We start from the raw sequence: 16,446 nt of genomic DNA, 5'->3' as shown, positions 1-16,446 counted from the left end.
GCCTACTTCTTTCCTGTCCTCTGAGTGAATTCGAATTATCTCCCTCAAACTCTCCAACTCCTCCCTCATACTCCTCAATGCCTGGCCACACCCACAGTTCCTACAGTTGCACTGCTTAGCCATTATTTATGGAATAATAGGAAGAAAAGGAATAATAAAATAACTTATTCTGTGCAAATAAAAATGAAAGGAAAGAAATATTGTCTAGGATAGTTCACAAAAATCACACAAGAACAAGGTAATTAATATAAGCTACTACTACACTACAATACTACCGGTACTTAGTTGTACGAATTCTTTTTTCTACAACACCGTAACAGAATGAAAATTGCTGTTAATTACTGAAAACTGAAAGTAATACACAAGAATTAGTTCTACACAATTCTAAACTGCAGTTAAGTCTGCCCTAATTACTGCAACGGAATTCTAGTAAGAGAGTTAATACAGATACCACAGATACTATAGATACTACAGATACTATACGGTACTACACAAATATTTCACAGTAATAGAATAAACGCACTAATTTATAATAAAATACCTACTATAATACACTACAATGATTTTAAACTACGTTCAGACGTAACCTAATTATAATACAACAGATTATTACTAAGCACGATCTGAAATGAAAATTACAATTAAAGTTTAAAATTTGCAAGACTACTCAAAATAATAGAATAAGCACTCTAAATCCTAATAAGTCACTATAATACACTACAACAGTTTTTAAGCTACGTTCAAACGTATCCTAATTACAATAGGTTATTAATAAGCACAAATAGAAATGAAAATTGCAATTAGGCCTAAAGTTTGAAATTCACAAGAACTGCCGTACTCAGGGATTACCAACAAAGTTAAACGCGTAGACAGAAGATTATTTCTTTAGGGTATAACTTTGTCCTACTATGCTCTAATAGAAATGAAACCTTGCGTTTGGTTAAATGCTTAAGTATCGAAAGGATTGCCGTACACAAAGAAAAACATGAGTATAACAGGCAAGATACTATCTAATATACCTTACCTATCTGTACAATATATAACACGCTGAGTGGTAAAACATCCTACGCACGAAATATATACATCTCGAGTCATGACCAAGCTCATGATCACAACAAAGAATGTGGATTGGAACCACACAAAAAAATCAAAATCAAATAAATGGCAAAGTATAGGCAAAGTATATACATTCAAAGAAACAAAAACATGATATCATATTTTCCAGGGCTCACCAAGAAATGCATGCAGCATTCACGCAACTCGCATCCACTCAAAGCCTCAATGGAAATAAAAGGAAACATAATTACATGTTAAGCAACACTTCCTATTCAACGCAGGTTCCTGAAAAATAATTATATGACATAAAATCAATAAACTGGTGGACTTTACAATATCACGCACAAATCAACGTGGATTCCTGAAATTAAAATTACACGACACAAATTCATAAAAATGAAAAAAAATGACCAAGTAGGTTTTACTTTTCAACACATAATTCAACATTGTATCCTGGAAGAGATTACATGACACAAAATATTCCTTTTTGCTAGGGGTTATATCATTAAAAGAAAATTCAAACAAAACGTTGTGATATAAAACTCCTGTCAACTGAAACAACCGTAGAGACATGGACAGAAGCAGTAAAATCATGAAGTTATAGGCCGCTCAAATAATACTCTCCTCGGTAGACAACATATCATCCTCGCCAACACACGGCGGAATGACACAAAGTGGAGATCCACGTCTCCCAAAATAATGCAGCAAACACCAAAACCACAGGGTCCAATCCTTTACACAAGCTGCACAACAGTCTACCCGAGGCAAGTCACATAATCAAGAAAATGCAGTCCTTTCAGATGAGGATCGCATCCTCTTTCTCAAAATCACACTAAATAAAATCTCATGTCCTAAAGTTGCATAAAACCCAAAGAAATATGAAGGACGTCATCTAACATTTGCTCGCATGGAAAGAAACAAGACTGTGCTGGTCACAAATCAAAGCACTCACGCTCAAAGTAAACATGAATAATAAAGTGGCCAACTCTGTATTAAATAATTATGTTAAACTGAAACTAAGAAATTGCCACATTGACAATCGATCATGTCTGAACATCGGAAAGTTACTGAAATATCTCAATCCTACATCGCGAGAAACTTGTATTGATGATGATGATAATAACAACAACAACAACAATAATAATAATAATAATAATAATAATAATAATAAAACATTTTACAGAAATTTTTCTAATATTCAGAACTCGAAGTACGAAACAGCGTTCGTGGAACTCGTGAATCAATTACTAATTTACAACCTAGATATACAAAATAGTCGTGAAGATGATGCCAACAAATTCGTGGATCCACACTCCTTCGTCTTACACACTCTCATTTACATATCATGCAATAAATCACAGAAAACATGATGGGATGTTTCTGTTCACTTTGAGCTCCCATTAATAATACTTTAATCTAGTCCTTCCTGACTTTAATTTGAATCCTTATTTACATTTACAATTAAGCCCCGAGACGTACACTGCATCTCAAACATCAAAGCAAAACAAATCAAAATAAATATGAGGCTAAAATAAGAAACTGACTCGTAAAATAAATTACGCTAAGCACTCAGCTAAATAAATCAGAATAAAATGTAAAAAAGCAAGCTGTGACCTCATTCAAATGGCCCACATTTATGTTATGTATGTTATATATTTATGTTATAATTATATTTACATTAACAAGCTTCCTCTCATTTACTTTAAATAGGACGTAGTCCTTCCAAACAAAGCTACATCTACTGAAATTAAATATCAAATATTCCCTTTTGCAACATTAAACACGTTCACACTCACATAATTACATTCAAAACTCTGTACTCATCTGTTATGTTGACTTGACCACCCATCTTCAGGAGACAGCCGACCCCATCTTGTTTTTAGCCAGCCATATCGATGATGATGTTGCCTTTAGAAAAGACTTGGATCAGTCCTTTTGTCTCCATCGTGGGTAGAATGGTGATGTCATATTTTCCGTTGCTGCTTCTGCTTCCAGATGTCGTCTAAAACATCCCCTCATTCACGATGTAGAAACTAGGTCAAGATCAACCTGCTGGTTACTAGAATACTACAGCCGGGAGTAATTTCCACTGACCGTGAAACCAGTTCCCATTCAGTCGCCGAACCGCTTCTCTTATCTACTCCCATAACTAGGTCAAATATTTCCCATTTATACAAGGCTGGACTAGAAATTGTAAAGTTTATGCCCTCGGAAAACTATTTACACAGGCAGGCTACCATGCATTTTGAAATGATTAAATGGAACTTTGGTAATCGTAAGTTAAATGCCATTCTCCCAGTATTAGAAAACTTGAATAGATTAAATGCGGACTGAGTGTCTTCCAACAAAAATTTTCAATTCCCCACACGATCACTCGCGTAAACAAAAACTTCTTCCTACGATGTTACCTGCACAGAATCTCGCCGAATAATAGGGTAACTAACTGACACGGTCATCCTTTTTATTAATCGTTTTTATTGACTCATCCTTGAAGACGCCGTCGTATCCTCAATTGGAGCCATCTCTTCCCTAGACCAAATGCCTAGTCATGTTGACGATGGCTCTATCGTTTCATTGGCTCAACACATCACGTACCTGATGCTTACTTCAGCCATCTCTCATAAGCGACCCTAGCCTCTCGCCGGGCATCCGAATTGTTGTCCGTTGGGGTTCTTGTTCGGCTTTGTGTGCATCATGTCGAAATTCCACATTCCAAACTTAGCTGGTGAGCAAACAAACCTGAGCTCCAAGCTCCCTGCAGAAATTGCGACATGTGCTGCTGAATGTAGATGTTTCCTGCCAGTTACTAGTACTTAACAAAAATGAAATATTCTCTGTACATTTGAATAAATGACTGATTAATTAAATGAGCACTTCAAAATGGGCTCAACATATAACTATTAAAAGTTATCCATATGTGATATAATTTGTTTACTCTTAAGTTATCAAACACATTAGAACATTTATTAAATTCACAAATTTGAGCATTGTACTGGTAGCAGTAGCAAGTTTTTATCTTGGTTACTAAATGCGTCAACACTGTCTTCTTTCACATTAGAACATTTATTAAATTCACAAATTTGAGCATTAAACTACCTCACTCCTCATTTCCCTAGTGTGCCTCTTCATTGATGCCTAGGCCATCTATGACAGCTGATGGCAGAGCTGTTGAGGATCCCACCAGTGTTAGCGCTGACAGACTGAACATACATACATACATACATACTGGTAGCAGTAGCAAGTTTTTATTTTGGTTACTAAATGCATTAATACTGTTTTCGTTCAACAGAGTGTTGTTGCCAGGGAACTCTCCTGGCAGCAAAATTAAAAGAGAAATGCTTCATTGGAATGTCTTATTCTATTTGCTGCCAATGGAAGCAATTGTCACTTAAAGCTTCCACAGCATCGTCATCACCATTCACTTACGTTACATTATATGGGGTAAGAGAGGGTTCGCTTATACAATTCGTAAATATCAATGACAATATAACTATGTTTTCATTTTAAAAATTGGTTATATTCTCATTAAATCAGTAATGGGACTAGTTTCTACCTTACTTAAAAATACTGAAAACTATAAAACATCTAAAGCATGATAACATTTTCAAATTTCATGAGCCTTTGTTGAAAAATACTTTTTTTTTTTTAAGAGTGACACCAATGTCCACCAACTGTTGTGTAATGTAATTTTATTAATGAGGAAATGTTTGTTGAGGTCAATGGCGCTGGTTTGTTCAAGTTGTAGACATAGAAACCAGTCATAATCTTGATTACACTCCGTCCGTCCGTCCGTCCGTCCGTCCGTCCGTCCATCCATCCATCCATCCATCCATCCATCCATCCATCCATCCATCCATCCATCCATCCATCCATCCATCCATCCATCCATCCATCCATCCATCCAATATGCGGCCAGTGTTAGAGTATTGTTTCAGTGTGTAGGACCCTTACCAGAATTACCTGATTACAGAACTGCAAACAATCTAAACAAAAGCAGATCGATTTGTTCAAGGTGAATATCGACAAAAGAGAAGCATTACAAATATACCTATATTGCAAAGTTTTGGCTGGTAAGACTTGAAAAAGGAGACGAGCTGCTGGACTAAGCAGTATATTCTGGGACGCATGGAATGCCATTAGTACATGAATAATTTGATTGGTGTTTTTAAAAGCAGGAAACATCACAATATGAAGATAAAGTTGGAATTCAAAAGGACAAATTGGGGCAAATATTTGTGTTTAGAAGAGGAGTTAGGGTTTGAAATAATTTACCAAAGGAGATGTTTGACAAATTTCCAAATTCTTTGAAATTATTTAAGAAGAGATTTAGTAAACAACTGATAGACAACCTGCCACGTGGGCAACTGTCCTAAATGCAGATCAGTGGTGATTGTGTGTATAGGAATGGAAAACATTTTGCTGCTGCTGCTGCTGCTGCTGCTGCTGCTGCTGATGATGATGATGATGCTTGTTGTTTAAAGGGGCCTAACATCTAGGTTATTGGCCCCTAATGGTACGAAATGAGATGAAATGGAATGACAAATTAAAAATCCAAAATCCTCCTCTGACCAGAATTCAAAACGTGAGGATGAGGAATGAATAGATGGATATGAATTTAAAACAATCAGTGGATCCGACCCGCAATGCCTCACAATCACAGAAACTGACGTAAAACAATAGTATTACTGACCAAGGGACTGCTTCTATAGCACAATACTGAATCGAAGATGCTTGTAGTCTGAAGGGGTCCAAAATCCAAGTCATCAGCCCCGCATAATGGTACTTATCATTAGTAAAGTAGATCCATGGTATTTGTCATGTTGCAGTACTAATCAAAAGTAGTGTAGACACGCGATATTCCACACATTATGGTACTACTCACAGGTAATGAAATTCGCACATGTAATATAGACCTACGATGTTTCGCATATTGCGGCGCCATTTACAGGCAACGCAAACCTAGGGTGTTCATCACGTAAGTGTACTAACCACAGGGACCCGTACTATCCCGTGGTGTTCCTCATATAGTGGGTACTAATCATAGGCAAGCCGGAACTATGGTGTAGCTCATATAGTGGTACTAATCACAGGTACTGTAAAAGCTGACAGCACACTCTGTTGCTACTAATTACAAGCCTATTTTGTACCTAACATAGTGGTAATATACACAAGTAAAAGCGACCCATGGTGTTCCCCGCATGGTGGTACTAATTACAAGTAGTCTCATAGCTCTAATTCGATCATCCATTGGTCGCCTCTTACGACAGGCAGGGGTACCATGGGTGTATTCTTCATCTGCATCCCCCACCCACGGGAGGTGGAAAAACGTTTTAGCCGGACAGTAAAATCATGCTTGGTTCATCAGGAAGGTGGTAAGTTAGATTCTCCGTCAGGAAGTCAAAAAATTTTGAAATGAGATTTCTTTTTCTTTTTTTCTATTTTGCTTTATGTTGCACTGACACAGATAGGTCTTATGGCGACAATGGGATAGGGAAAGCCTAGGAAGTGGAAGGAAGCGGCCATGGTCTTAATTATGGCACAGCCCTGACATTTGCTTGGTGTGAAAAGGGGAAACAACGAAAAACCATCTTTAGGGCTGCCAACAGTGGGGCTCGAACCCACTATCTCCCGATTACTGGATACTGGCCGCACTTAAGCAACAGCAGCTATCGAGCTTGGTAAATGAGATTTCTACTTCTCAAGAACCACATGATCATGAGGTTTACTCAGCCTACACCAGAAATGAGTAGCAAGTTAATTCCTTGTAACTAAGGTGGCCGGTTGCAGAGTCAACCTTTTATATCACTTTCATGCTTGCATCTTGTCATTACCTTCGTTATACAGCAATATAATGTACGATAGTGTTTTTGTATAACTTAGTGGTGAATGGAAATTTCAGTGTTGAATTATGTGATGTACGAATAACAAAGTGACATTCTGTATTGAGGATTTACAATTTGCTTTACGTCGCACTGACACAGATAGGTCTTACGGCGACAATGGGATAGGAAAGGGCTAGGAGTGGGAAGAAAGTGGTCATGGGCTTAATGAAGGTACAGCCCCAGTGTTTGGATAGTGTGAAAATGGGAAACCATGCAAAATCATCTTCAGGGTTGCCGATAGTTGGGTTTGAACCCACCATCTCCCGAATGCAGGCTCACAGCTGCACGACCCTAACCGCATGGCCAACTTTCTCGGTTGAGGGTTTACAGAAGGCAGAAGTATTTAGTCAGCAATAGATTAGTAGACAATGGAAAGGGACTGTCTGTCTGTTAGGTCATCAGCCCAGAGGCTGGTTGGATCCTCAAATAGCACCACCAAAGGTTATGCGGTTATAAGGAAACCTCAAAAACCAATGGCAGCACCAAAATGAGGCATACTAGGCAAGATGAGGAGTGAGGTATTTTGCCATTGCTTTCCTCACTCGGTCAGAAAGTACTATTGCAGCAAGACTGACATGGAAAGGGACAAACAAGTGCAATTCAAGTCATACATAGAAAAACAGGATCAATGAAAGGAGACCATACTAGGAAAAACAGAATGACAGGTCAGTGTGAGAAGAGGGTGAAATAGAGAAAAAGAAAGAAAACAGAAAAGGGCAAAAACAATGACTATCTCCACATCCTACTCCATCATCTACAGATGTATTGGCTCTCTCCTCATCCATCTCAGTTCTTCTACGTTCATTTCTTCTCAGCCCCATCAATCTCATTTCTGCTTCTCGGCTTCATCATGAAGACAAGCTTCAACACTCACTGAGGGGCCATCTATAATAATAGAGAAAAGATTCGCACAATGTGCAAAGAAAAATTTAGCTCTCATTTTCATCGAGACAGAATTTTGTCAGTGAGACTAATCTGTTCCAGCATGATATTGCGCGGTACCTCTCACAGCTTTTCCCTCACAATTTGCATAAACACTGTAATTTGTTTGGTTCATGGTAGCTGGCTCTGCTGCATATCCGGTGGTGAAAACTATGAACAGCAAATTGCATCATTATGTGTCTTAAGTTCATATCCGGGCTTTTTCCATTCACTGTTTAACATAGCGTCTGTAGAGTAGAACTCCAGCCATATTCCTTCCCTTTTTCTCTGAAAGTCTATGAGCAAATTCTGATATGCTGGTGTAGGTAGAGATCTTCTATGAAAAAAGTTTCTCTTGCCAGCACATATACCAGGCGCGATCGGGTGTACTTTGATACGCATAGAGATTTTTTAAAGAATTTGGCTGTCACTTTTTCTATATCTACTAGATTGCTTTTGGTAAGGTGCTCCCAAATGAATGCCATACCATATGTTATTACGGGGATAATTTTCAATTTAAATATTTCCATTGTGGTTGCCAGCGGGATCTTTGGTAGATTTTTTTTTTACACTAGTCATGGTTAAGGTTGCAGCTGTTATTCTTTCTTTGACATACACCAAAAAACAGTTCTATATGTCTGCAAGGTGATCCCTAGGTATTTAAAGTGTGGGACGATTGCTAGTGGCTCATTCTTGTATGAGATCTTGTCATTGGCTGCTGATCTACTTTCTTTCCTGAACGTCATTGTCACGGTTTTCTTTTCGTTAAGTTGCAGTTCATTTCTTGTGGCCCACTTTTCCAGTTGGTCAAAGGCTCCTTGAAGTTTTGTTATGTCGGGTGACATAAGAACCATGTCGTCGGCATAGGCCAGCATTTTGACGTCTGCTTTGATGTATTTGGTGATATCTGATGTGGCTATATTGAACAATAGCGGGCTAAGTTAATCTCCTTGTAACACGCCATTTGTCTGTTCTAGCGGTCCAGATCGGTCAACACTGTCGTCTGTCTGTCTGTACCAGGTTATGTCCAAGTATATTCCTAATAATTCTTGTGATGTAATTTTCCCCTATGTACCCTTCCAGCTTTTCTATTATCATGGACCTGCTTATGAGGTCAAATGCCTTGGTACAGTCCACGAAAGTCACATACCTACATGGAGCTTTCCTCTCGGATTCTTCAGAGCTTCCTCAATTTCGCTCATAAGACATTTCACAGCGTGTAAAGTCAATTTGCCCTTGGTGAACCCTAATTGCTCTTCAGGGATGAATTTCTCTATCATCTCGTACAGGCGGTTGTTCAGGAGACTCGTTAGGATTTTGAAGGCTGTGCATTATAATGTTATGCCCCTGTATGCATTCGGATCTTCAATACCTATCTCCTTTACCTTTATGTAACAGCTTCAGCGTGGCTTGCCGCCAGATTTTTGGCACTGTACCTTGTTTCAGGCATTCGTTAAAGGTGTCCGTCCATTGGTCAAAAAAGTATGGCGCAATGCTTTTGATATGTTCATAGTAAATCCCACCTGGTCCACATACTTTATTGTTCTGAGTGTTCTACATTTATTGATATTTAAAAATTTGCCATCTACATTTATTTTAATCTTTTTGTCTTTTCCTATTTCGTTTATCTGGCCTTTTTGTCCTTATCTTCCACTTCCCACAAAACTGAAGATCTATAATTCTTTGTTTATAAATACGTAATTTTTTACAGGTATGTTATAGTTCTATATGTGTTTTAATTAGTGTTTCGATAGGCTAGAAAACTTTAAATTTGTAATGAGTTAAGAACGAAGTATAAGGGTGTAGAAAACAATATAACTGTTTTTATATAGGCCTAGTTATGAATATTCCGTCTTGTGACTTTTCCAGTTAAAATATATCTCTAGATTTAATCAACGTGTTTCTATTAATACACGGAGCAACCGACCCTTTCAAGTGAGCCGGTTAACGTTGGAATTGACCCTTGAAATACTCTTGGCCATGCCCCTAGTCTCACACAGAAACCAAAGATTAGGTTCTGATGAGGATTGTAGCCCTCCGACCGATTAGGTCTTGGGTGCTATCTCCTTCACAGAATGATGTTGGACTGAATGGTGGTATGTGGAAGGGGAGTCCTGTTTCACGAGTCTTAGCTGGTCAGAATATGACCTGCGTCCCGTAGAGGGGCGAGAAAACGAACCGGTCTTTTTATATATTTTACGTGTTTGCAGGAATCGGCAGGAATATCTTCGTCAAGGCAAAGAGAATATGCGTCAAGGAGAATATTCGTGCATCAGTATCAAAGAGCTTAATGCAATGTAATGTATGTTGAGAGATTTAATTGAACATAGTCTATAATAGTATAGCTGTATTAGTAAATAAGATGTTCTATATTCTATAACAACACTGTATCATATTTTTTGGGGATTATGGATTGTTAATATCAAGAGTGAAATATATTTAGTGTTTATTTTGAAGCTTGCCTAGTCTTCCATCTCCACGGTTGAAGCGCCATTTTGTAGCGTAACATATGACGTAAAGCGGACGCACTCCAATCGGCATCGATCCGATGTTCTGGTCGCTGATTCGTGGTGAAGTTTTGCAAGGTTCTGTTGTGAAAAGCTGTATTACATCTTTGTTTGGGCTCTTTTCCGGAAAATTGAGTTCATCGTCATCAGCTAATGTAAGAGGAAATACATAATTGTATTGGAATTAAGAGTATTTTCTTTATATCTTGCTGGTTTGTGAGTTTTCCTATTTTTCTATCACTTCCTGATACAAGTTTACAGCATTGTAAAATGGCGTCGATTGCTCTGCGTTGGCGTATGTTGGATGTATTCAAGAGCCGTTACTTATGAAGTGTTCTTCGCTCTATTGGAAATCCTCAGTTCTTAATAGTTTTCTGACATATAGTTTATACAGCAGATGTAAGATTTAGTTTTGTTCTTAGATAACCCTACATTTTTGTTTCAACATACTTCTGAGGGAATGTGTCATTTAGTACTATTTATTTTTTAAAAATATATTTGGCTGCTGTTTATCATTACTATGATAGCTATTCACTCCTCCCAAACGGGCAGTTTTCCTGGTGTGCATGTGTTGCAGTTCTGTTCACTTTGTAATTGCTGTGGCAGTTCATTCCACTAGTGTTTATGCAAGCATTTTATAATTGTGTTTAATCGGTGATCATGTCAGTATTATCATAAAATTATTTCACCATCTTGGGCATGTATTGTAAATTATTTGCTGCAGGTGTGTGATGTATTTTTCTTGTATCTTCTGCTAGTTAATGTGGATAGTAGTATTGATTCTGGATGACAAGAGTTACTATTGTAATTGCATTAGGCCTACAATTTCCTGAGAAATCTTGAAATTGCCATCCTGTATTTCTTATTATGTGGATGTTGCATTCGAATTAGGTCTATTCATTTGCTGAGTCCAAACTTGTTGCTGGTGTAGCAAGTATTTTGGTGAATATAAGTTCAGATAATTTAATTCAGATTCGTTTATTTTATGCCATTCGGTGTAATAGTTTTACTATGCTTATGGGAGTTGTGTAGAGGTCTAATTGTAACGTTGGTTCTATATTAGGGTGGTTAGTCATATTTAGTTTGGTATATTGGTGAGTCGTACTAATCTTGACCTAGCATGCGTGAATAAGGAGAAATGTTCTTTTAAGGGTCTGTGGCTTCTAAGTTGATTTATATATGCCTTGTTAGCTCTGAGGTAGGTTTGGTTATGAAGTGAATTCTAGCAGTTTCATGTCCTTGAAGTCTAATTTGTACAGTAGACTGCATTTTGTTATGGAAGAGGGCAAAAGCTTCCAGTGAGCATATGACCCCTTTCCTTGACTAATAGCCTAGGGCCTATGCTAATAGATCGCTAAAATTTCCACTGACCGTTTATCAAAGTTGGATTAAAGATACAACATGTCGTGGCTCGGATGGCATTACAGTAAAACTTCCGTACCCGGTGTGCGAAAGTGAGGTTAGAGATACAACATTGCGTGGCTTGGGCGATGTCACGTAACACTCGGCAGGTTTGCCAACTTGATAGAAATTCAGTAAGGCTTACATTACTTTTATAGCATAAGGATGTAATATGTTGGAAATATTAAGTGGAATACCTTGTAGGGGAGAGAAGTGTACACTGCGACAGTTAAGAACCCACCCGCTGTCCCCCAGAAGTAATTTTGCTTCTATAACGTAATAGAATTATCACGCACCATAGTCCATCGCCTAACTACTTACCAGCATTTCCATTGGGTGTGACACAATGGGACATGATGTCACTCCCAGCAATGAAGTAAATTCCGTTACCAACCTGCGAACAAGAAATACACTACTGCCCAGACCAATGGAGGTGTCACGTGGGATACTAGAGGCTATGGCCGCTTTGCAGCTTCTATGCCCCTCTTTGCTTGATCCAGACTAATGGGTTTATGCCCCCTTTGCTTGATCCAGACCAATGGCTTTGTCATGAGATTCATAAATTCAAAAGTAGCGCCACTGCACTAGGACTAGTTCTTTATATGAACAGTTGGCAGCTCTGTCCACTGCATGATCAAGCCCTACGCGAGCAAGAGAGAAACAAATGAGAATGCAGTCGCGCCTAGGTGCATGCGCTGGAAATGTAAGTTGTTCTGTATTTTTGCTGACAATTTCTGCATTCTTAGTGACAAGACCATTGGGCTGGATTGGTTAGGTCTGGGGAGCGACAAAACCATTGTTCTGGATTGGTTAGGTCCGGGTAGTGACTAGACCATTGGCATGACTTCAGCCCCCAGGTTAGAGCCACTGAGCGGCCTATCTCGCGACATCGTCATTGGTCTATTATCTGCGCACTTTTTATCGATAGATTTGTGTAGGTTTGAGGAGTAAGGAGGGAGCAATTCCAGTTCCAGTAGTACTGCCAACTGAATGGAAATGAAATCAGAATTGAATCGATAATATGATCGGTCGATATGAATTTTGCTAAACCTTTGTTATCTTAAGCCAACAACTGTCACACACACACACACATTATATAACATTTCTTGATGCAAATCTTATTCCTAGAGTGAATTCTATAGTTTGGCTCTGCTGCGTAAATAACAGTACTAGTACGTAAAGGGTACGCCAGATGTCGCACAGCGATGCATAAGTAATTCATAGTTTGTGTTTCAAAGGTTGCCAGTACGAATCTCGATGATTGCCGAGGTCGACCAATTCAGCACTAGAGTGTAAATCTATCCAGAAAAGGTGCGCGGATAATAGATAGGTCAAGGTAGGTTAGTGACAAAACGGTTGGTCTGCATATGGTTCTCTGGCCAAGCTACAGAGAAGAGCACTCACGGTTTAGTAACATTAGCGACCGCTAGGTGGCGCACGCCAGTTCACTGTCGCACTAGCAGCGCGGAGAGGAACGACAATGCTGCCAACTGTTGGTTGGGGCTCCTTTCATTCCTTATAGCTGTCTTCTTGTTGATTAGCAATGGCTGTTTGTACTGGGTGTGCCATTAAGGTGAACACGTTTTCGGTCGATTTTAAGCAGAATCAAGACAATTTAATTCTCTTCCTTGAAGGACATAGCTTGATTAGTACTACTAGGAATTGCGGCAAGTGCGGTCATAGTGTAAAATTGACTACACTTAAAAATAAGATTTTTTTTTGCGTGCTGTCGTCGTGTTGAAGGCGGGAAACAGTGCGGCTGGAAAGAGAGTGCGAGGAAGAACGCTTTCTTTGCCGGCTCAAGACTTCCATTATTTGACATCGCACTCTTTTGTGTACTGTGGTGTAATTTGCCGAAACCTATTACTGCGTTTGTAAAGCAGGAATTAGGTTTCGCACCAAGTACTATTGTTGATTGGTGCAGTTTCTGTCGGGAGGTGTGTATTAATTGGGTACACACAAACAAGAAGAAAATCGGTGGTCCAGGCATTTTCATCGAAATTGACGAGAGTAAGTTCGGCAAGTCTAAATACCACAGAGGGCGGCATACTGAGGGACAGTGGGTGTTTGGTGGTGTCGAACGGGGCAATTGTAAAAACTTTTTTGTTGTGCCGGTTGAAAGACGTGATAAGCATACCTTACTGGCTGTCATTCAGGAATGGGTTTTGCCCGGAACTATCATCATCAGTGACTGTTGGAAGGCATACGATTGCCTGGAGGATGAAGGTTTCCTTCATTTACAGGTGAACCATTCGGTTCAGTTTATAGACAGTGGTCGAAGCGGGCGTGTGAACAGGTGGAATAGAAGGGTTATGCCTAATGATAGGCCACCTGTTCACACGCAAAACATTGAAAATATGTGGTGCCATATGAAGCATGGGAGTTTCTCCGTTCCAGGGTTTGGAAGGAAGAAGGCCCACTTTGTCAGGTATCTGGCAGAGTTTCTGTTCAAATCGAACTTTCCATTACACATTCGTGTACACGAGTTTTTTAAGGCCGTTGGTGAACTATACCCTCCTCTCCATTAAGTCAAGTGTATGTTTGTTTGAATTATGTTTTTTTAATTATTAATAAATTTTGTAGTATTCCTTGCATTTTAACTATTCATTGAGTAAAGCAAAGGGGGACTCTGGGCCTTAAGCCCCCCGGTACGATTATTTGAGGAAAAGTGAGGTTATCGTGAAGTATTACTTGCATTTCAAATATTCATTCTGTAAAGAAAGCATAGGGGGTCTGGGGGCCTAAGCCCCCAGGTACGAGGATTTGAGGAAAAGTGAGGTTATCATGAAGTATTACCTACATTTGAAATATGCATTCGGTAAAGCAAAGGGGGTCTGGGGGCCTGAGCCCCCAGGTAGGAGGATTTGTGGAAAAGTGAGGTTATTGTGAAGTATTTCTTGCATTTTAGAACCTCTGAATGACTTTTTCTTGCCGTGCGGACAGTATGCGCCGCGGCCATAGTTAAGAGCCTCTCGAAGGGAGTGTGGCTCCCAAAGGGAGCCACTGTTCTCATGACAGAGATTGGCCTCGAGGTGCAAAAATACCTTAAAGCTAATAAAATAATGATCTTTATATTTCGCACCGAGGCCATTTCAAACTTCCCTGGCCGCTTCGTAGTTTTTTTTTTTCTGTAATGGTTGGTAACAAATTCTCGGCCTCATGCTAGGTGTCACTGACGTCATCCTCTTACTTACGTGAACCAATCACCGTTATAAGCAATGGAGTATGGCGTCTGAAACAGTATTTCTTATTATAAAAGTAAATATACTTCTAGGGGCGGGTGGGTTGGTCTCTGGCAAGCGTATTGAACACATCTCTCTTCCTCGATCATTATAAGGTAAAATTGGAATCATTTCAAGTAACATTCTATGTAATAAGATGTACAATATTATAGGTTAGGATCCACCTTTCAATACTCCGTAATAAGATGGTAAAAAGTAGTTACAACCTGTTTAATGGGACCGGTTTCAACACATTTTAAGTGTCATCATCAGCCAATTTGCGAAGATCTTAAAACAATTAGCATATTTTTAACTTTAAATTCTATGTAATAATCGTTGAGTGCCCTTCTCTGTATTTTTACCTTTTTTCTTGCCGTGTAGACTATGCTCCATGGCATAAAAAATAAAAAATAAAAGCCTACAGAAAATGGTTACATTTTCTCAGATGTTTGCAGGGTGTTGGGCAGGTTGGTGGGTCCTAGTGAGCATGAAGTAAAGATTTCTCTACTCTACTACAGGTATCGTTTCACATGCGAATGGTATTTACCATGAATTCTCAGTAAAAGCAGCAATTACTAAGATTTTATCCATCCCACCCTGTGCTACCATTTCTTTCTTTGTCTAGAATATACAGTACATCACTAGGTGGTCTCACCCGTTGTACCCCCTGCGCAAGAGTGATGGGCGCCCTGCTCCCCTTGGCTGTGTAATGGGACTTGACGTAGTATTGTGCTACTTCCCGCATGAACTGAAGCTGCCTCATTTTAGGCTGTGACATGTTGCTGAGGTACCAAGCATTTTCCAGGCTGAATCCAGGAAAAAATTGCCCACCACCAGTTTTTCTCCTAATCGCCACATGGTATCTGTTGATGTTGTGAATAAGATCTGTTCCTCCCATCAATGTATTGTAAATTCTAACTAAAGCAGGGTGTATTGAGCCATGATGACTATGCCACAGGGCGAGCTGTGGAAGCAACAGTTATGGCGTTGTGCCAGCGAGCAGTTAAGTCGTCATTGCTTACTTTGTAATCGTATGTACCTCGATCTTTTCCTTTTATTTCTGTTGTAGGAATTAGGTCATGCATTCCTTAGGGACTCTGTTCTCTGTTACAGTTTCAGTGCTTGTGTGCCCACGTGACTACATGAGAAAGCAAGTTCATGCTCGTAAACAAGTTGTTAAAATAGAAATTGTAATGTAGCTGCTTGATATTGTCAGAAAATTCATCCAGTGAATCATCTCAGATGCTGACTTTCCAAGATGTTTACTAATATTATCATGGTACCCTGGAGCTTCACCTTGATATACCGTATTTACTTGTGTATTAGACCCCCCCCCTGGCTTTTCGAGACGAAAATGAAAAAAATAAATCTTGCATATAAGACCCCCAACATAATTCGTCAGAGAATAACGATTCCACTTCTAAGCAGGTACAAGCCAAGCCTTACTGCAGCTCTGAT

General features: G+C 39.2%; 1 protein-coding gene across 2 annotated transcripts in view; it reads left to right on the top strand.

The window, feature by feature from the left end:
* The first annotated feature begins 10,374 nt into the window (after nt 1-10,374).
* LOC136858677 (serine/threonine-protein kinase Doa) overlaps nt 10,375-16,446 on the top strand; it is a 283,440-nt gene continuing 277,368 nt past the window's right edge. For both annotated transcript variants that reach the window (XM_068225660.1, XM_068225659.1), the window contains exon 1: nt 10,375-10,521. In XM_068225660.1, the coding sequence (XP_068081761.1) occupies nt 10,408-10,521 (114 nt within the window). In that variant the 5' untranslated portion in view covers nt 10,375-10,407. The remainder of the gene's footprint in view (nt 10,522-16,446) is intronic.

This window comes from Anabrus simplex, chromosome 1 (genome assembly GCF_040414725.1).
Source record: "Anabrus simplex isolate iqAnaSimp1 chromosome 1, ASM4041472v1, whole genome shotgun sequence".
Taxonomy (NCBI): domain Eukaryota; kingdom Metazoa; phylum Arthropoda; class Insecta; order Orthoptera; family Tettigoniidae; genus Anabrus; species Anabrus simplex.
Note: the sequence above shows the minus strand (reverse complement) of the source record. Positions and strands in the feature narration are given on the sequence as shown.